Source organism: Macaca fascicularis, chromosome 10 (genome assembly GCF_037993035.2).
Source record: "Macaca fascicularis isolate 582-1 chromosome 10, T2T-MFA8v1.1".
Taxonomy (NCBI): Eukaryota; Metazoa; Chordata; class Mammalia; order Primates; family Cercopithecidae; genus Macaca; species Macaca fascicularis.
In genome coordinates this window covers 11193841-11214551 of record NC_088384.1, presented here as the reverse complement: position 1 = coordinate 11214551, position 20711 = coordinate 11193841, and the positions used below count along the sequence as shown (strand labels likewise).

Genomic DNA, 20711 nt, shown 5'->3' with positions numbered 1-20711 from the left:
GGGAATCCTGCCAGGTAGGAACTGTCATGTCTACTTGAAAATGGTGAACAGGCTCAAAGAAGTCACTTGCCCAAAGTCACAAGGTGATCTTGTTCTTGTTCTAACACAGGACTCCAAAAGCTCCTATTCATGCCCCCAAAGACCTCCAGCTGGCACAGCTGCTGGGCCAGGAGAGTCAGAAGACCCAAACTGACCAAGGGCCAGTAGGCGATATGTGGGAGGCCTGTTCTTGGAGCAAGGAAGGGCACAGTTGGACAAGGTGAGTTAGCAAGGGAGTGCCAGAGAGAGACCGCGGAGAGCTGAGAAGTTTTGAGCAGAGAACGGCAGATAGAAGCGTACAAGGCTGGATGTAGGAACAGGTGGCGTCTAGACCTTGTGGCAATGAGGACCGAAAGGAAGGTTTGGGCAGGTGACCCACTAGTGGAAGAACAGACAAAGTGAACATGTGGCAGGTGAGGAGTGACCCCAGAAGAGGTTCTGGTTTTGCTGGGAGCATGGGAAGGATGGAGAAAGGGCAGGGCTGCCAAGGCTGTGGGGCCAGGATTGTTCCAGAAGAAGGGAACAGAGCCACAGAGAGCCTCTGAGCACAGGCTGGGGAGCAGGCAGAAGTACAGGCAGAGGGAGAGAGGAGGCAGAGGGAGAGAGGGGGCAGAGGGCAGAGCCTAGGGAGCACCCCCAATTAAAGGGAGGAAGAGGGAGGCAGGGAAAACACAACCAAAGAGAGAGAACCCCAATAGCTGGGCCAGGAGCACAGCGGTGGGGATGGACTTGGATTGAGGCCCCTGAAGATAATGTTTCAGTCCACTGGTGGGGTAACTGAAGAGATGTGTAGACAAAATACACAGACTCTTCTTCCAAACGTGGGAGGCAAAGGAAGGCAACAGGAGTGTGAGGAGAAGCACGCTGGAGGGAGGAACTCTGTGGGAAAAGCAGGGACACCTGTTGACAGTGAGGAAGAGAATGCAGGTGCAGGAAAGGCACTGAGGAGGCAGCGCCTGGGCAGGCAGCACTGAAAGCAGGCGTAGGCTGGGAGGAGAGGCCACTCACTGCTCCCAGGCCTGAAGGAGGAGACAGTGACATTCAGGAAGCCATAGTGACTTTCTGACATGGAGGAAGCAGGAGACAGCAGAGATGACAGGGTCATGTGCAGAGGCGGGACTGGGGATGTCACCACGGGACAGAGCCAGGGAGAGTCACAAGATGGGCAGGCAGCTCCCAGAGCTAGTGGGGCCTTCTAAGGCCAGAGCACGAGCGCCAGACAGCCCAGGCTACAGACTGTCGGCCTCTCCTGAGGCTCAGATGGCCAGGGGTTGCCAAGCCAGGCACAGGGTCTGTGTGAGGCGAGAACCTAGAGAGTAAGAAAGGACAGAGCAGAAAGGGTACAGGTGAAGCAAGTCAGGGAGGCGTGGGCCAGGTGGAGGTGTGGGGTTGCGGTCCCTGAGATCCTGGTGGCCAGGCAGTTCTGTGGAGCAGGGGGGACCCTGCATCAGCTCTTGGTGCAGCTGAATTTAACAGCAGACGCCTGAGTCCCTGAGGCCAGTAGTGCCCAGCACAGGGTTCCCCACACCGACGACAGTAACCCCCGCCTCCTGCCGGCATTTCAGGTCAGGCCTGAAGGAGGAGAACACTCAGTGACACCTCCTGCGTGCCTCTGGCCACGTCACTTCACTTCTCAGTTCCTCTCTTGTAGCAAAGGGCTCTATTTCTGCCTCACGGAATTGTTGAGTGAACAAGACATAATGTGTGGGAATGACTTCATGGACGAGAGCAGGAATGAGTACCTGGAATGCCCAAGACCAGCCCACAGCCACCAATAACTGGTGGCTATGATCGCAACAGCCAGTGTTATGTCGGACAGCGGAGAGAACAGGAAGAAACTCCCAGACCAATGGGAGAGGACGTGCACCACACCCCCTGCAGCTGTCCCCACAGCTGGAATGAAGTCACAGCAGGACTCCAAAGGGCACCAGGAAGGGGAGGGTACAATCACTGGCAGAAATGTACCTTAATGAGCGTGGGGGTGGGCTTGGCAGTGGGGACAGTGGTTCCATTGGTGAGGCTGGGAGGCAGCAGAGGTGGGGGAGGCAGAGGAGGCTGCTCTGCCAGGAAAAGCATTTCTCCGGAATCCGGGCCCATCGGAAGTTGAGACACAACCTGAGAGGGAAAAAGGGAAGTGAGGACATGGCCACCTCCAGGCAGGGTGTGCCCAGCCTGCCCTGACCCTACACAGGGTCCTCAGACGCCACCACTGTCAGAGGGCAAATGGTGGGCAGAGACTGGGGGAGGAGAAGAGCAACCCCCAGGGTGGCAGGAGGAGCTAGGAAAGAAAGAGAGAAGGCAATGAAAAGGTCACAGAACTGAATATACTCAAGAAAAGCAGGCTGCTCCAAATAAATGAATACAGACTGGGCCAGTGAGGTTTGCAATCCCACTACAAAGCAGCCGTGGCCAGCGTCGTCCTCCACCTGACCTCTGGCTGCTGGAGAGGGGCCTCTGCCCACATCTCCCACCAGCAGGGAGCCCAAGCAGCCAGCACCTGAGCAACTAGGGTAGCGTCCCCCTGGCTTCCCTGTGCCAGAGCAGGAGGCATACCCTGGCCCAGGAGAGAGACCTTACTCTGGGCAGCCCTAGCACCTTGGAGCTGGGGAAGCATCTGGAAACACACACTCACCTGGGTGGGGGATGCAGAGGTGGCACTGGGCAGTGGTTCGCTGACTCGGGCCTCCAGGGGTGACGGCACAGAACCCTGGGACTCATGGCTGGCAGGCTGCTCGGGGGATAAGGCATCGCTGCTGTCCTCATCGAAGGAAGAGCTGTCTGCGACTTTGGGATAGTTCACCTGGCCCACTGAAACCCAAAGCTGGTATGAGATTCCACCTGCAGCCCAGGGCACAGGTGAGCAGGGACAGGCCTGGCCCACAGCCCACACGCTCTGTGAGGCAGGCAAACCAAGGAGACTAGCAGCCAATCTGCTTTCTTGGTCTAAAAAAGCTCTGGTCATCATCATGACCCTGCAAGAGAGGCCAGAAAGGTCTCCTAGGCCACCAGAGTGACCTCATGGGCTGAGCAAAGGCCTCCTTTAGCCTCTTGCTTGTAACTCTATACTGTGTTTAATCTTCAATGTCAAGTTGTCCCTCCCTCCCTTGCTCCTCCCTAGGAGACCCGGGCTACCTTTCCACCTCAACCGTCTCCCTATTGTTAAAGGTACTCTGTATCTTCATCCCACACTGCACAAAACTCTCTTCTTCCCCCATGATGCTTACAAACGGGGCAGTGAGGGCTCTGAACCAGCTAACGAGGGACCAGAAAAGCCTGGGTAACAGCCCTGTGAGTGTAGCTGAATTCCCCAGAGGCCAGGAACAGACTAAGGAGCCTGGCTCTGGGCTTCAGATGGAGGGTATCCCAGAAAGGGGATGTTTGCCTGCACAGGTGAAATAGAGGAGGTGTGGTGACCTCCTCTAGAGGCCAGTGGCTCGCAGACACCCAACACCTGGGTAGCAGGGGCACCAGAAGAAAACAGCCTGCTGGCTGTAACTGCCCTGACCTGACCCACTGCCAGGCTCTGGATGACTGTGAGTACGTGTCCTCCTGAGGCCAACTGGGAGGCAGAGGCAGGGGAGGAGGGCGCAGCACAAAGCTTCTGTTCCATGGGGTCGCAGTGGGAAGGAAAGATGGGAACAGAGGCAAGGAGGCTATTTCAAGAGTCACTGTCAGAGCCACCGGCTCAGCACTGTCGTGGGAAGAGGTGGGGGTAGCAGGTTCTCAGCTGATCTACCATCCATGCAGAAGGAACTGAGGCAGTGGTGAAGGCAGGGGTGGAGGCAGTGGTGAAGGCAGGGGTGAAGGCAGGGGTGAGCTGCCGCCCAAGCCTGGGGAAGTGTGCTGTGTGGGAAGACCCCAGGTAAGGAAGAGGAACAAGGCACAACAGCTCAGGCTGGGTTTGTCCATGCAGTAGCTCTCCTAGCAGCTCTTCCCCTCCAGCCAGGACCTGAGGTTCTCTCCTCCCTCAGGACCTGGGAAGGACGCATCTGAGCTTCTTCCTTACTGGCGACTGTGGTGGTGGCTTGCTCCTCCGTCCCCTCATCTGTCCCAGCAGGGGCAAGTACACAACACACAGAATGGGGCTTGCTGACCACGTGTACTTCATGCCAGACACAAGGCTAGATTTCCCCACTATCTCCTACTCCCAGCAAGGGCACCTGCTTTGGTACAGCAGCCCCAGGGCGGCCAGTACTGACAATGGTGAGCGAGGGTGGAGGAACTGTAGCTTCCACCAGATTAGTCCAACCCAAGGAAGCTGCTGGCCATACTGTGGAAAGCCCAGGGCTGGTACAGGCCAGGGTCACTACAGACTATTTCTCTCTCCACTCACAGTCACATCCTGGGAACAAAGATGGGGCCCCTGCCCTCCAGGAGTTTATGGTCCAGTTGCCTTGGAGCCCCATGAATGCTCTGCTAGACAGAAAACACAGAAGCTGAGGGCACACTGAGGAGAGATTCAGGGAAGTCTTCCTGGAGGAGAGGACTTAGTGTGAACCTTGAAGATAACTGAGGGGCCCGGAGGAAGGGTCGGATGGGGAGGTTAGGTGTGTGGGAAAGACCCCAACCCCCATCAGCCCTTTTCTCAGGCCTCAGAACGGTCTGCTCCCCCTGCTCTCACTGCCCGCTTCCTTCTCACTCATCTGAGCCAAACTTCCTTCCCAGCTTTGCCTCTCCTATCTGAGCCAAACCTCAACCTCAGCCGGGGTTCCATTTCCTCGTCCTCCTCCCTCCTCTTCCTCTGAAGGTGCCCATCCTCCCATGTCCTTGACTCTTTCCTCTCAGCCCAAAAACCTGCTCCATTGCACCCAGCCTGAAAACCCCTCCCTAAGCCAGGACCTGCCTCTGTTTTCCTTCTCCACAGAACTATTGAGCAAATGAGCTACATTTGCCATCACTGCCTTCTTCCTTCCTACTCAACTGTACAATCTGGTTTTTGCTGGCAAATGCTCTGTGCTCCTTCAAGTCCCCAACAATCACCCCATTGCCAAATTCCTCAAACAAACAAGCACAGGTCTCCAGGCCACTGCCCGTGTTGTTCCCTCTTGTCCCTCTGTACCTTTTCCACCTGGCAAACTCTGATCCAGCCCCCAAAACACGCTATAGTGTGGGCACTTCCCTGGCCACCAACACCTGTCCCCATCCCTGAGAGAACGTCCCTCTGCTGAGCTCTCACAGCGCTGACACACACATATCCATTGTTACACTGTCCATTACAGCAGCTGCCAGCTGGTCTAGAATGAGTGTTATTGCTGACAACAGCAGCAACCATTGTGTGAGTCTCTCTAGGCACCAAGGACCAGGCTGGGCCCTTTATATTCATCATCATGTGTGATCTTGCAAGCAGTCGCACAAGGCAGGTGACTCAGAGACAGTGTTGCAGGGCCATGGCCTTCCTACTAGGCAGCACTGGCATCTGACTGGGAACCAGACTCAGAAATCAGTTGTTTATACATTAGTCTTCTCACATCAGACCCACGTGAATTCTTTGAGGGCACAAGTCATATTTTATTCATCTTTGTGACATCAGGACTTCACACGGCCTGGCACACTGCTGACTCTCGGCACACATTTATCAGACTGTGGCTGGCTGCAGCATCTAGAACTGGCTTGGCCCCTACACTGGCCTATAACTTGGGACTGCTGAGGAACACACAGAGGAAACCACTGAGATGAGGCAGGACGAATGCCAGGGAAAATCTGTGAATTATAAGGGCTACTATATCAACATGGGGAAAGGGCTCCTCCGGGCTCAGTGTGGGCCAGCCTACAGTAGGGTGGCTACAGTGCAGAGGAGGCCCTAGAAACTGCCAGTCGCCTCTAATCAGGGCCCAAGGCCTAACTCAGCATGCCCTGGGGGTCTGCTGCAGTGTTTCCCCTCTGCCCAAAACTAAAACTATGTTAGAGGGAAACCTGAGCCTCTTTCTCTGAAGGCACAGCTGCCTCAGGAGGGGCAGGCAGGTGCTGTCTTGTCAGGGATCGGGTCTTGGGCCCACTGCAGCGAAGGAGACAGGTCTGTACCAATTATCACCAAAATCGAAGAGTAGGATAATAAATATATTTGGTTTTTATCCCCCAGTTCTCATCACAGAGCAGCTAAAATCACAGAGCAGCTAAAACCCTTGGAATTTCCTTAAGGTCAGGAGTATCTTCAGTATCTTTTTCTACAACACCTGAGCTTATGCTAATGTGATGATCTGGGAGAGACTAAGGATTGGGCCAGTCACCACAGAGACCAAGTGATTAGAGGATTAGAGGACTGGAACTACCAGCCCATCCACCAACCTCCAGGAAAGTGGGGGTGGGTATGTAGGATGTGGAGTGGGGGCTCTGAGATCAAGCCTATAAAAACTCTTGGATAACAGGATTTGACGTGCTTCTCTAGCTACTGGGAGGGTGAAGGCCCGGAGTGGGCAGGGAAGTTCCAATACCACCACTCCCCTGGCACCCCACTACACTGTGCCATCTGCCCCTCCCTCTGGCTGTTCCTCTGCCTCCTTTATAATAAGCCAGCAAATGTAAGTGAAGTGTTTCCCCGGGTTCTGTGAGCCACTCTAGCAAATTATCAAGCCCAAGGAGAGAGTATAGGAACCCCAATAGATAGCTAGTTGGTTAAAAGCAAATGTAAAATAACCTGGGGCGTGGGACCAGCATGGGGAGTGGGGCTAAGTTTTGTGGGACTGAGTCCTCAACCTGTGGGATCGGACACTCTCTCCAGGTAGACGGCATCTGAAAAGGGCACCCAGCTGGTGTCCACTGGAGAACTGCTTGGTATGTGGGGAAACACCATGCCAGAATACCAACACCAGAAGTATTCTGTATTGAGCGCAAATAGAGAGAAAAGAGGCTTTTTCCCTTTTACACTAAAGGAATGAAGTCCAAACTCCCAAGTGTGCCAAGAGGCCCTGCACATCCTGGACTGTGCTTACTGCTCCCACCTCGTTTTTGTTTTTGAGACAGGGTCTCACTCTGTCGCCCAGGCTAGAGTGCAGTGGCACAATCACAGCTCACTACAGCCTTGAACTCTTGGACTCAAGCGATCCTCCCACCTCAGCCTCCTGAGCAGCTGAGACTACAGGTGTGTGTCACCACAGCCAGCTAATTTTTTTATTTTTTTGTATAGGTGAGTCTCCCTACGTTGCCCAGGCTGGTCTCAAACTCCTGGGCTCAAGTGATCCTCCCACCTCGGACTACCAAATCACTGGGGACCTGGCCTCCCACCTCTCATCTTGATACTCTCCCTTCCAGTGCCTTCTCATCAGGTCCTAGGGTTGTTCTCCCCATCTGGAACACTGTCCTCTCCTCCCTTGTCCCACCCCCTCCCACACGCTTTCACGAATTCCTACTCATCCTTCAGCCCCAGGCTTGGCTTTCACCTCCTCTGACAGCTGCACCCCTCCTGATGCAACCAGGTTGGGTGCCCCTCCTCTGTGTTTCCAGAGTACCCTGTGCTCCCTCCAGCACAGCTTCTCTATCTTGCCTATTCACCTGCCTGTTACCTGCTCCATGAGGCATGAGCTCCATAAGGACAAAGGAACTTGGTCTGCCCTGTGGGGCTATGGTCTTAGCACCTAGCACACTGTTTGGGTCCATCAATATTTGTTGAGTGAAATATCTGTGGAAAGGGCCAGTCTCCAAGAAGAGATTTCACTAATAAAAATGAAGAGTATTACACAGATTTCTAATTCCTGGCATCTCCACACGTTCACACACACTAATCCTGACATCTACCTACTCTGTGAAAGAGGAAGCAACCCGAGTTTACAAACATGGAAAGTGAACAGCGCAAGGCCTGTTATTTACTTAATTACTGTTGTATGTCCCTGTTTCTTAAAGCAACAGGCACTATCCCAAGTTCACACAACCTGTGCATGAGGCTCTCAAACTCTGTTAAGAAGTCAAGAGCCTCAGCCCAATTCTGCTTCAGCCTGGCACTCCCTCCCCATCTCCCCTCCTGCATCTCAGCTGCCTCTCATGCAGGGTGGCTGGGTCCTCCTCACCAATGATGGCTTCCTTCAGGCTGGACTCAACAGGAAGGATGTTCTTCTCCACCAGCTCCATGGGGCCAGGCCTCTGTGCAATCTTCTCATTGAGGTCATCGGCTAGTCTGGCTCTCTTCAGCTTCAGCTGCTTGGCCTGGAGGGACGGCTCAGCCGAGGTTTCTGCCCATGGGAGAGAAAGGGGTGCAGGAAGATATATGAGTGGATGTGGTTCTGCCCTGGGAACTCCAGAGCAGCTCTCCTTCCTCCTGGGCAAGAGCAGAGACTGTCAGAATGGAAAGCATATCCCAAGCAGAGAAGAGTGGCCTGCCTTGAAGTTTCACAAAGACAAGACAACGGGTTCCCACTGTGACCTGGCAGTGCACGGTCACACACAATTACAACCAGGCAGAGGCAAGCTCAGAAGACTTTCTGAGGTGGAGCTACAGAATGGAAGCAGCACCAGATGACAGAATGGTCTCCACTCTCCCTCAAACTTGCTGTGTTACTAAGGCGATTCACATCTCTGCTCTGGGTTTCAGTGCCTTTGTCTGCAAAATATGGGACTCAGAATAGAAAAGTTCTCTTCCAGCCCCTCAAACAGCTCAAAACTAGACAAACAGCTGGGCGTGGTGGCTCACACTTGTATTCCCAGCACTTTGGGAGGTCAAGGCATGTGGATCACCTGAGGTCAGGAGTTCAAGACCAGCCTGATCAGTATGGTGAAACTCTGTCTGTACTAAAAATACAAAAAATAGCCAGGCATGGTGGCAGGTGCCTGTAGTCCCAGCTACTCGGAAGGCTGAGGCAGGAGAACTGCTTGAGCCCGGGAGGTGGAGGCTGCAGTGAGCTGAGATTGTGCCACTGCACACCAGCCTGGGTGACACAGCAAGACTCCATCTCAAGTTTAAAAAACAAAACAAAACAAAAAAACACTAGACAAACAATAAGTAAATATATTTATGCTGCTTCCAGGAGCCAAAACCTTTTCTTCACTAAAAATGTGGGAAGACCGCCAGGCACAGTGGCTCACGCCTGTAATCCCAGCACTTTGGGAGGCCAAGATGGGCGGATCACTTGAGGTCAGGAGTTCGAGACCAGCCTGGCCAGCATGGTGACACCCCATCTCTACCAAAAATATTAAAAATTAGCTGGGTGTGGTGGCACTCGTCTGTAATCCCAGCTATTCGGAAGGCTGACGCAGAAGAATCGCTTGAACCTGGGAGAGGTTGCGGTGAGCCATGATCACACCACTGTACTCCAGCCTGAGCAACAGAGCAAGACTCCATCTCAAAAAAAAAAAAAAAAGGGCAGGGGGGTGGGAAGGAAGACGTGTGCAGCTGGGGCCAGGTATACATCTAGAATAATATTAGATGGAGCATGGTATATCACAGACAGTCAAGTGAATGACTGACTGAATGAATTAATGAATATAAAAAAGTAAGTGTATTTTAAACACAGATTTTAGATTAGGCATGATGGCTTGCACCTATAATCACAGTGACAGAGTAAGACTCTGTCTCAAAACAAAACAGATTTTGGCAGAGAGAAACAATCTCACACCAAGGGATGGTGGGACCCTGGAGAACAGGCCAAGCCAAACTAAGAGCGTGTGACTGTGCTTGTTGAGAGTCCCTCAGACCAGCGGCGGTTACCATGGCACAGCTGTCATACTGTGTTAAGGCTCTGGCTTACCCACTGCCAATAGAAATGGGAGAAGAAAGAAGCAAGAAGGAAATGGGTAGTGCGGTGAGAACTGGGTCTAGATGAAAAAGCAATTCCAATCTCCACACCTTCCAAAATGTGCATCCTGACCAGCTCCGATCTCTCCGGGCGGGAACGAATCTTCCGTTTGAGATAGTCCTCTGTCTACAGAAAAAACACACCAAGAAACTCTCAAATCCAGGTACACAGGCTTATGGCATGGACAGGATCACAAAAGCAGCCTTGGCCATGGTGGCTGCTGACCACCTCTGCACCCCCACAACCTTAACTTGATGATGGCAGGGTCCAGAGGCAAGAGGAGGCCTGGAGAGAGCACATCAAAATCCAACTGCGCCTGCCAAGGAAGGGTGCCATCCTTCAAGACCATTTGTCTCTCTGAGGCTGGACTGACAATATATCTATTAAAAACTACTATTTCTACTACCATAAAAGTAATATATGTCCAGCAAAGAAAATTTAGAAAACTAGAAAGAAAAATAAAATTAAAAAAACTTTAATCAGCCACCGTTAGTATTCTGGGATATCTGTTTCTAGTTACTCTTCCACGCAGAAAATAGGCTTAACTTTGCAGAGCTGTAATCATACTGAATATTATTTTATATCCTGCTTTAAAAAATGTAACATTGGGCCGGGCACAGTGGCTCACACCTGTAATCTCAGCACTCTGGGAGGCCAAGGTGGGCAGATCACTTGAGGTCAGGAGTTCAAGACCAGCCTGGCCAATGTGGTGAAACCCTGTCTCTACTAGAAATACAAAAATTAGCCAGATGTGGTAGCTGGCAACTGTAATCCCAGCTACTTGGGAGGCTGAAGCAGGAGAATCACTTGAACACTTGAGGTGGAGGCTGCAGTGAGCCAAGATTGCCCCATTGCACTCCAGCCTGGGCGACAAAAACGAAACTCCGTCTCAAAAAAACCAAAAAACTGTAACACTGCATGATCTCATGAGCATTTTCCATTCATTTTGAATGGCTGCCAAATGGAATACTAATTTTGATACATGGTATCAAAGCTCTAGTTCCTCAGAGTCCAATGTCCTAATTTCTGCATTTATGAAACTCTGGGCAAACTACACTAGTCCCTCAACAGTCACAGAGCCATCCCACCAAATGGGGCTAATTACAATATATACAGTCCCCCAGATCTGACTCTACAGAGTCTGTGCTCTTAACCTCTGCACCAACATTTTCAAACCATAGAACATTAGCGGATCAAGACCAGCAAAGGATAAGACAGGCCAGAGAACACTAGGAAATGAAGCCTCGGAGGACATTATATATAGTAAAGGAAAAGACTGAAAAAAAAAAAAAAAAAAGGCCTCTTCTCACCTAGCCATCTGCCGCCTTGGTGTTCTGGCCGGGCAGCTCTGTGCTAGCCCAGCGGTGGCTGAGCAATCCAGGAGATGGTTTAAAGTGGCTGTGGGCTCTGGGTCTATCACCCCATGTGCAGTGGGCAGAAGTACTGCCTCAGCTGCAGCAGAGAGTGGTAAAGCAGGTGTCAGGTGCCGCACGTCTTCACAGACAACAGAGGAAGGCTTATTCTCTAAGCCATCTGAAGCTCTGACCAGTGGCCATGACTGAGGTAGAATACAGTACTGATTAAGAAAATATATGGAGGAGCTTCTGGTTTGCTAAAGGCATGGAGATGCTAGAAGGGTGACACACCCACCTGGAGAGGGCACAGAAGCTCCTCGTCCCTTCCCACATACCTATGCATCTCTTCTACCTGGCTGTTTCTGAATGTATCCTTTTTTTTTTTCTTTTTTTTTTTTTTTTGAGATGGAGTCTCGCTCTGCCGCCCAGGCTGGAGTGCAGTGGCCCGATCTCAGCTCACTGCAAGCTCCGCCTCCCGGGTTCACGCCATTCTCCTGCCTCAGCCTCCCGAGTAGCTGGGACTACAGACGCCCGCCACCGCGCCCGGCTAGTTTTTTGTATTTTTTAGTAGAGACAGGGTTTCACCATGTTAGCCAGGATGGTCTCGATCTCCTGACCTCGTGATCCGCCCATCTCGGCCTCCCAAAGTGCTGGGATTACAGGCTTGAGCCACCGCGCCCGGCCGAGTTGTATCCTTTATAACAAATAGTAAACATATTAATGATGTCAAATGGCTGAAACCTGACTACCTAGAAGCTACTCTGGACTGGTTTAGAGGGTACAAGGTCTCTGACGGAAAACCAGACAATTTTCAGGGCCAAATTTAAAGATATGGATTTTGCAACTGATATCCTTAAAGGCATTCATGACCACTAAAGCACATTTGTGTCAAAGAAAACTGAGGGGAAAAATCATTTTGACCAGGTACAGTGGTGGATGCCTATACATCCCAGCAATTCAGGAGGTCAAAGGTAGAAGGATTGCTTAAGCCCAAGAGTTGGAATTCAGACTGGGCAACACAGCAAGATCCCACCTCTAAAATTACCCAAAAAAGCAAAGCAAAGCAATCAGTAGTGTAAATACAACAGCATCTCTGACTCCCTCAAGTGTGATCCTGACATAGCTGAAGCCATGGTGGATGATTTCCCACCACCATGTATAGCTGCCTATGCAGCACCAACAGATGTGGGTAGCTGGTTCCAACACCAGAAAAAGAAATGAAACTTCTCTTGAATACAAGCTGATATTGCTGTGTCTTATTCATCTGGAAGTATGAGATGCAAAAGTAGCAGCTTTTCAAAGCTTTAAGCTTTTAGAATTAAGTAAAGCAAATTCTGCTGTAACCAATCCAATATATTCATTTTTCATATCTCAACTAAGATAATTTTTAGTACATGCATAAATATGGAAGTAGTTATTGTAATGTGGAAGTCATCTGTGAACAGATGTGCATGGTAAGCAAATTGAGTGTTAGGTTACCACGTGTTAGGAAATAAAATCATTTTGCTTAAAAAACAAATCTAGAATCCACAGACAAAGGTTTGAGTCCCAGCTTTGCCACTTATTGGCTGGACAAGTGAGTTAACTTCTCTTAACTGCATCTGTAAAATGAGGATAATACTACCTAATTCATAAGAGTTGATGTGAGGATAAAAAAAAAACAGATACAACCTCTTATATAAAGGTGCTCAATAAAACAGACTCTTCTAATCAGCCCTACTGGTCCCTGCCTATTCGAGAAGCAGTCAAGGAAATGGTGCCCAGTCTTCTGACCGAATAGGGGCACAGGCAATGCCATCCTTTCCCCCTACACTGTACTCTCAAGTGCTCTCGGCAAACTAAAACACTGCTGCTTGTTACTCCTTTGGTTCCCAGGACCCCTGATTTCATTCTTCCCACTTACTCTAAGAATTAATCATGATTTTCTAGGTGGGAAAAAATGAAATAAAGTTAAAAAAAAAAGTATTGGAGGTAAATATTTCTGAGACTCTAAAACAGCTGTGAGGCTAGGTGCAGTGGCTCATGCCTGTAATCCCAGCACTTTGGGAGGGCAAGGCAGGCAGATCACTTGAGGCCAAGAGTTCGAGACCAACCTAGACAACATGGTGAAACTTCATCTCTACTAAAAATACAAAAATTACCCAGGTTTGGTGGTGGGCGCCTGTAGTCCCAGCTACTTGGGAGACTGAGGCTGGAGAATCACTTGAAACTGCTGGGCAGAGGCTGCGGTGAGCTGAGATCATGCCACTGCACTCCAGCTTGGGTGACAGAGTGGGACTCCGTCTCAAAAAAATAAAGTAAAATAAAATAGCTGTGGGTCTTAAGGAGATGCAGACTATGATCTGTGTAGGGGATTGTCTTCCCACGATGTTATGTGAAAGGAAAAAGTAAAGTGAGTGGGAGGGGGAAACAAGTTCTGGTGACTTCCCCATCTCTACCCACACTGGGCAGCAGAATATTCCTCAGGGGCCCCTGGGGAACTGAAACTGAGAATTGGGATGGGGATGCAAGTAAGGTGCTACAGCAGAACACTTGGGCTTGGAGTGTGGGCCAGTTTCTGCTTTCCACAAGAGTCAAGTGGATACTCTGGGCAGATGGAGACCAGGGAGGTTTCCTACCCTTTGGAATGCCCATCCTGTGAGGTGTGGGCAGTGTAACCCTGGACTTGGGAAGCTTTTCCATTGGCTAATGTTTGTGTCCCAACATCTACAAAAGGTTAAGTGGAATTAAAGATGGGGAAATACCAGTGGTCTCCAAAGCACTCCAAAATTCAGGGAAGGAGGATGAGGTGATTGTTCCATATCCTTAAATGTACTAAAAGAGAAACCTCATTCCAATCATGTTCCATATAATCACCATGGGAGGTGGATGAGAGACGGGATGAGGTAGGAGAAGAAGAGTTTTCCATTTAAAACTGCAAGGCCAGGGCTGGCCCTAGAGTCTAGCAGGCTCTGGCCTCAGAGTTCTATGGAAAGCTCTAAATGGAAATATAACCAGCAATACAATGAGCTCTGAAAATGCTCTTTCGGGGTTCTGAGGGAAAAAAAGGTACCTTACCCTTGCCCGCTCCAAGCTCCTTCTCTGCTCATGAAATGCAGCTGGACTTTTCAAAGCTGTTGAGAGAAGAACCATAAAGAATTACCTTCAAGCGAAGCATCATGTCTAGGGCTACAATATTCAGTGGAGAAGGCACCTTAAATTCATGTTACTGGCCAGGCGCACTGACTCATGCCTGTAATCCCAGCACTTTGGGAGGCCAAGGCGGGCGGATCATGAGGTCAGGAGATCAAGACCATCCTGGCTAACACAGTGAAACCCCGTCTCTACTAAAAACACAAAAAATTAGCCGGGCGTGGTGGCAGACACCTGTAGTCCCAGCTACTTGGGAGGCTGAGGCAGGAGAATGGCGTGAACCCAGAAGGTGGAGCTTGCGGTAAGCAGCGATCGCGCCACTGCCCTCTAGCCTGGGCGACAGAGCAAGACTCCGTCTCAAAAAAAAATTCACGTTACTGTTACTACTACAATAAATATCAGCTGAAGTGAAGGCAATGACACCTGAGTAAGCATGTATTTTTATGGTTTAGCTACCCCATTCAAACAGTTTTGGTAGAAACCAAAATATGATTCCTAATGGGAACTGTCACTGCCTAAGCTTGGGCTGTCTAAAGTGCACCCATGGAATGTAACTTTAACAAACACCCTGGCCCATGACTGGACTGTCAGCCGCAAATCCCCCGTCAGCCAGGGCTCCAAGAACGCCTGCTAGGCCTCACATTATTCTCAGGACACCTGCACACAGGAAGGGGCATAGATGCATGCCAGGTCAACCTTACTTCCTCAGCCTCACGAGGAATCATAAAGTGGCCAAACCGTTCCAATGGGACAGTTAAACCCAAAAAGATGTATGTCCACTCGGTGCTATTTCCTTCTTCACTGCACCTGATATTTATAGTGCTGCTAAAATTAACTTGAATTTCATCTCTAAGGACTAAAAGAACCCCACGGCAATTATATGTGAAGGAACACATACAACCAACAGCTGACACAAAGGGCTCAGCTCTATTCTGGGGATACCACATAAAGACCACAAGTCTCGACTTCTGCAAACAACACTCAGGTGGCAAGACCAAACCAAGAGCCTCCAGAAAGGCTGCACCATGAATGAAGGGTCTGACTCCTTTTGTCAAAAACTTGACTGTAAGGACAAATAAATTTTAAGACACTCTGAGGATGAGAGGGAAAGGCCTGACTCACTTCAAGTAGGGAACAGAGGCAATAAGAGAGAAATTTATAAGACTGTGGTCAGTTTCACTTCTGCTGCCCTAGAATTTCCAAAGAGCTGTGAAACTGTGAGCAGAGATAACTTTTGCTAGGCTGCTGGCTGCGGTAGGAGTGCAGGGTTAAGGAGCTGCTAAAAGTAGCAAGAGAGCATAGATAGGACCCTATCCTGCCTGGGCCTTTGTGCTTCTTCCTCCTTCCTCCCCCCTAGTGGGGGGCTGGGCCTTAGCAACAGTAGTTCCAGAAGAAAATTTCAATTGTCCCAGCAGTATTTATTTTAAAAAATTTTTGTGAATCTTAAGATAAAAAAGAAACTATAGTCTTAAAAGTACTACTGAGATCCCATCTTCTAACAGAAGGGGGAGCTCTAGATTTAACAAATAACATCAAAGAAAAACCACTACAGGTTACCTCCTCAACCTACCTGGGCACTATCCGTGCTTCCCTACTTCTTACATGGACAGGTCGTGGGCATTTCAGTGGGTAAACAGACACCCACTGCACCTGCTTCTACTGTGTAAAGCTAGCTCAACTCCAAAGGCCCTACTCTGCAGGAACCTGGGTGTGATGGATCACACATAACCTTGCCTCTTGGAAAGCTTAGCACATGCATGAGACAGTAAGTACAAAGAATCAAGAGAAAATGGACACTGTCCACCCCACCCCAGCTTCCTTTTCTGACTCATTTTTCTCTGCAGCACTCATCACTGTCTTGACAGTCTTTATACAAATACTACATATCTGTCTGGGCGTGGTGGCTCACGCCTGCAATAATCCCAGCACTTCTGGAGGCCGCGGTGGGCAGATCATGAGGTCAGGAGTTCAAGACTAGCCTGGCCAACATGGTGAAACCCTGTCTCTACTAAAAATACAAAAATTTTTGTACAGGCATGGTAGAGGGCACCTGTAATCCCATCTACTCAGGAGATTGAGGCAGGAGAATCGCTTGAACTCAGGAGGCAGAGGTTACAGTGAGCCGAGATAGTGCCACTGTACTCCAGCCTGGGCGAGAAAAAAAGGGCAGAATACTACATATTTTTCTTGTTTACTCTCAGTCTCCCATGTTTACATTTACAACATGCCCCCATCAGAGCACAGCAAGGGTTTTGTCTATTTTTTTAGTTACTCACAGCATTCCCTAGTGCCTAGAATACCAGGCACACAGTATACCCTCAATAATTATTCACTCAGTGAATTAGTATTCTATAAGAAATAGACTCAAGGTGACTAGTGACAGGAGGACGGGAAGATTCTGCAGCAGAGCTCTAAACTTTCATCTGAATAGCCGGAATTCTGGTTCTCAAGTGGGTTCAAAACCTCACAGAAGTTCTGGATAGGTCAAGGGATCTGTGTTCTAGTACTGAGTGCTACCAATTACTGCTGGGTGACAGGGGTTGTGACTGCTTTCTGCGTCTAATTTTCTTCCAGAGTGAGAATCTGCCCACCTCTCAGAACCCTTGTAAGGAAGAAACGCCAGTGAGTGTGCCCTGAACCAAATGGTATATGTGCCTATATATTCAGGTGTTGCTGTCACCAAATGCTGTAATTTGGTTGAATCACTGGCTTGATTCACTCACAGGCCAGCTAGCTTCTGTACCGCAGCCACAGATTCTCTAAAACCTTGGCTCACTTGCTGCCTCAACAACCCACACTGGCTATCCCCAAAGGGTAAGGTACAAACCCAACTTCTAGGAAAACAATTCGCCAGAACATCTTGAGGACATCATCTTCATGTACAAAGGGTGGTGCACCACTAGTGGAGGACAGGTGATGGGTGAAATAGCTATAGTACACAGAGTCTCCCTCATCTGCAGTTTCGCTTTCCATGGTTTCAGTTATTCTAGGCCAACCAAGGTCCAAAAATGTTACAGTATTTTGAGTGAGCCCATATTCACATAACTTTTATTACAGCGTATTGTTAAAATTGCTCTAAGTTCTTACTATGTCTGATTTACAAATCGAATTTTGTCATAGGTCACATGTATAGGAAAAAAAAAAAAACAGTACATACAGGATTTGGTACCACTTGCAGTTTCAGGCATCCACTGCGGGGTCTTGGCACGTGTTCCTCAGGAGTAAGGGCAGACTACTCTATATGAATTCCTATTTGGTCCTATTAAGGACATTTTCATGTAATGGCAAGAAAGGGATTAATATCTATTGGGTGCTTATATGGAAAGCACTGTTCTAGATATTTTAAACCTGTTAGCTAATTTAATATTTCTAATCATTCTACATGGTAGGTAATATCCCATTTTATAGATAAGGACAGGGCCAAAAAGTAAAGGCAAGCAAATAGCAGGGATAAGGACTATAACCTAATTTGTTTAAGGGCCCTGAATTGGAAGATATAACCTAATTCTGTATCATCCTGAGCCTAGAGTTCTTTCCACTCCTCTGTGTTGATTTCTTAACTTCTTCAAAAGTTAGAGAAGAGAGGCCGGGCATGGTGGCTCAAGCCTGTAATCCCTGCACTTTGGGAGACTGAGGCAGGTGTATCACCTGAGGTCAAGAGTTCAAGACCAGCCTGGCCAATATGGCGAAACCACGTCTCTACTAAACACACAGAAAAAGTAGCCAGCCATGGTGGCAGGCACCTGTAACCCCAGCTACTTGGGGGGCTGACGCAGGAGAATCCCTTGAACCCAGGAGGTGGAGACTGCAATGAGCTGAGATCATGTCACTGTACTCCAGTCTGCACAACAAGAGCAAAACTTCATCTCAAAAAAAAAAAAAAAAAAAAAAAAAAAATTAGAGAAAAAAGGCCAGGCATGTTGGCTCATGCCTACAATCTCAGCACTTTGGGAGGCCGAGGAGATCAGATTCCTTGAGGTCAGAAGTTCAAGACCAGCCTGGGCAACATGGTGAAAACCTCATCTCTACAAAAATTAGCCAGACATGGTGGCAGGCACCTGTAATCCCAGCTACTTGGGACACTGAGGCAGGAGAATTACTTGAATCCAAGAGGCAGAAGTTGCAGTGAGCCAAGATTGTTCAGTGGCACTCCAACCTGGGTGACAGAGCAAGACTCTGTCACCAAAAAAAAAAAAGAGAGAGAGAAGAAAAGAAACTGTTGGGTAGGGGGACAAGGTAGCTTCAATGTTCTTTGACACACACAGTTTAGATGCGTATCTGAGTCCAGGCAACATACAAGAGTCAGGTTGGCCACAGCACTGGGTAAAGACTAGGGCAAAGAAGGCTTAGAAGAGGGGTTCAGGGACCCGTCTGAGGGGCCCCAGGGCTCTCAAGCATTGAGAATCAGTTCAAAACCTGGAGCTCACCATGTAACAGCCTTTGGCACTGATACTAGAAGACAAGTTGGAGAAGCTGAGACAGGATAGCTGGTCAGAAGAACCAGAAATGAAGACCAAGAAAAGAATTCAAGATAGGGCCGGACACAGTGGATCACGCCTGTAATCCCAGCACTTCGGGAGGCCGAGGCGGGCGGATCACCTGAGGTCAGGAGTTCAGAACCAACCTGGCCACCATGACGAAACCCCATCTCTACTAAAAATACAGAAATTAGCTGGGTGTGATGGTACCTGTAATACCAGCTACTCGCAAGGCAGGTACGACAATCGCCTGAAACTGGGAGGTAGAGGTTGCAGTGAACCAAGATTGCGCCACTGCACTCCAGCCTGGGTGACAGAGTAAGACTCTGTCTCAAAAAAAAACTCACTGGATCATTTTCATAACCCATAAGGCAGGGACTGTTATTCCATGTGTAATGAAACTGACACTGGCTGAGATGCAGTAACCTGCCAGATCATCCATTCATCGAGTGGTGGACCCCAACCCAGGTCTAGTTCTGCCTTCCCTTTCTTCCCTTGTCTAAACCTTCTGACAAGTGTGTCAGTTTCTCTCAGTCCCTGAGTAGGCCAGCTTAGTCTGTGCTCCTCTTTCCTCATTTTTAATTCTTTTCTCTGATAGCAGATTCAGCAATTTCAATAGTCACTTCTGCCAGGTGAAAGGAGTGAGCACTGGCCCCTCTTTCTTCAGGTTTGTATCAGGACTTCCTGTTGGGTGTTTCTCAGTTCATCTGGGAAGAGACTGGAGTAGCCACAACAAGTGCTCGTGGTGCGCTGGGGTTTGAGGTGGACAGGGCAACTCCTGTGTGTGTCCAGCCAGCTTTGTTAAAAGCCACCACGTGGAGGGTAGCCTAGTGAAGGGGATGTAAGAGTGATACGGGTAAGCCCTGAGCTTTCTTGATTGTAGGAACAAATGACAATGGGGAGCCAGAATCACCTCAAGTTCCACGCCAAGGAGGTAAGACACAAGGAAGCAGAAAATAGGTTTCCAAGTTTAGGCCTCTGCCAATTGAAGAAAAAAAGGACTTAAAGTTACCCCATAAATGTGCGTCCAATTACAAGGGCTGCATTCATCTAGGAGTCCATCTCCCCTCTTCCTGATGCCTTAATAGCTTTGCAGGAGGAGCCAGAGTATTACTCAAAACTGCATTTTCCCAGACACTCCTAGAAAGCAGTCTCTGGAAAGAGAAGCCCCCAAAGACCAATGCAAGGACAAGAGCCTTGTGTGTTTATAAGAATATACATATTCAATATCAGACGGCAGTTCTCGATCCTTTCCTGCTGCCCTGGGAGCTGGTTCCAATGGAGCTCTTGTGTGGCTTTGTGTGAACAAAGGGAAGTGTGCAGCACATCCTGAAAAGAAAAATAACCAAGCTCCCCAGAGAAAACAATTGAACAGAAGTGGCCAAGAGGTGTGCCATTCTTAATCACAGTTTCAGTTCTAGATGTGGGCCCCGCCCCTGGCTGGCTACAACTACCAATTAATATTCTGTTCCCTCTTTCCAGCACCCATTTTCTTTCTCCCCTAGCACAACTGTTGCCTAAATTAAATGAGGTCATTTGTGAATTAAAGAAATAAAAAGTGAAAAACTTTCCATTTTATTTTAAAATACATACTGGCATCTAGGCCAGGTGCAATGGCTCACACCTGTAATCCCAGCACTTTGGGAGGCCGAGGCGGGAGGATCACCTGAGGTCAGGAGTTCGAGACCAGCCTGGCCAACATGGTGAAACCCCCCCTACTAAAAATACAAAAATTAGCTGGGTGTGGTGGGGCACGCCTGTAATCCCAGCTACTCTGGAGGCTGAGGCAGGAGAATTGCTTAAACCTGGAAGGCAGACGTTGCGGTGAGCCGAGATCATGACACTGCACTCCAGCCTGGGTGACAGAGCAAGACTCAGTCTCAGGGGAAAACAAACAAACAAACAAACAAAAAATATATATATACACATACACACACACACACACACACACACACATACATACACACACACACACACAGGCAACC

The 20711-nt window shown here is 49.3% G+C and overlaps 1 protein-coding gene across 5 annotated transcripts in view; it reads right to left on the bottom strand.

Annotated features, from left to right (window-relative positions):
• The window catches only part of MRTFA (myocardin related transcription factor A), a 222560-nt gene that overhangs the window by 11630 nt on the left and 190219 nt on the right, over positions 1-20711 (bottom strand). For all 5 annotated transcript variants that reach the window (XM_065521738.2, XM_005567185.5, XM_005567186.5 and 2 more), the window contains 5 exons: positions 14174-14229; positions 9812-9887; positions 8040-8201; positions 2672-2847; positions 2005-2154 (listed from right to left, as the gene is read on the bottom strand). In XM_065521738.2, the coding sequence (XP_065377810.1) occupies positions 2005-2154; positions 2672-2847; positions 8040-8201; positions 9812-9887; positions 14174-14229 (620 nt within the window). The remainder of the gene's footprint in view (positions 1-2004; positions 2155-2671; positions 2848-8039; positions 8202-9811; positions 9888-14173; positions 14230-20711) is intronic.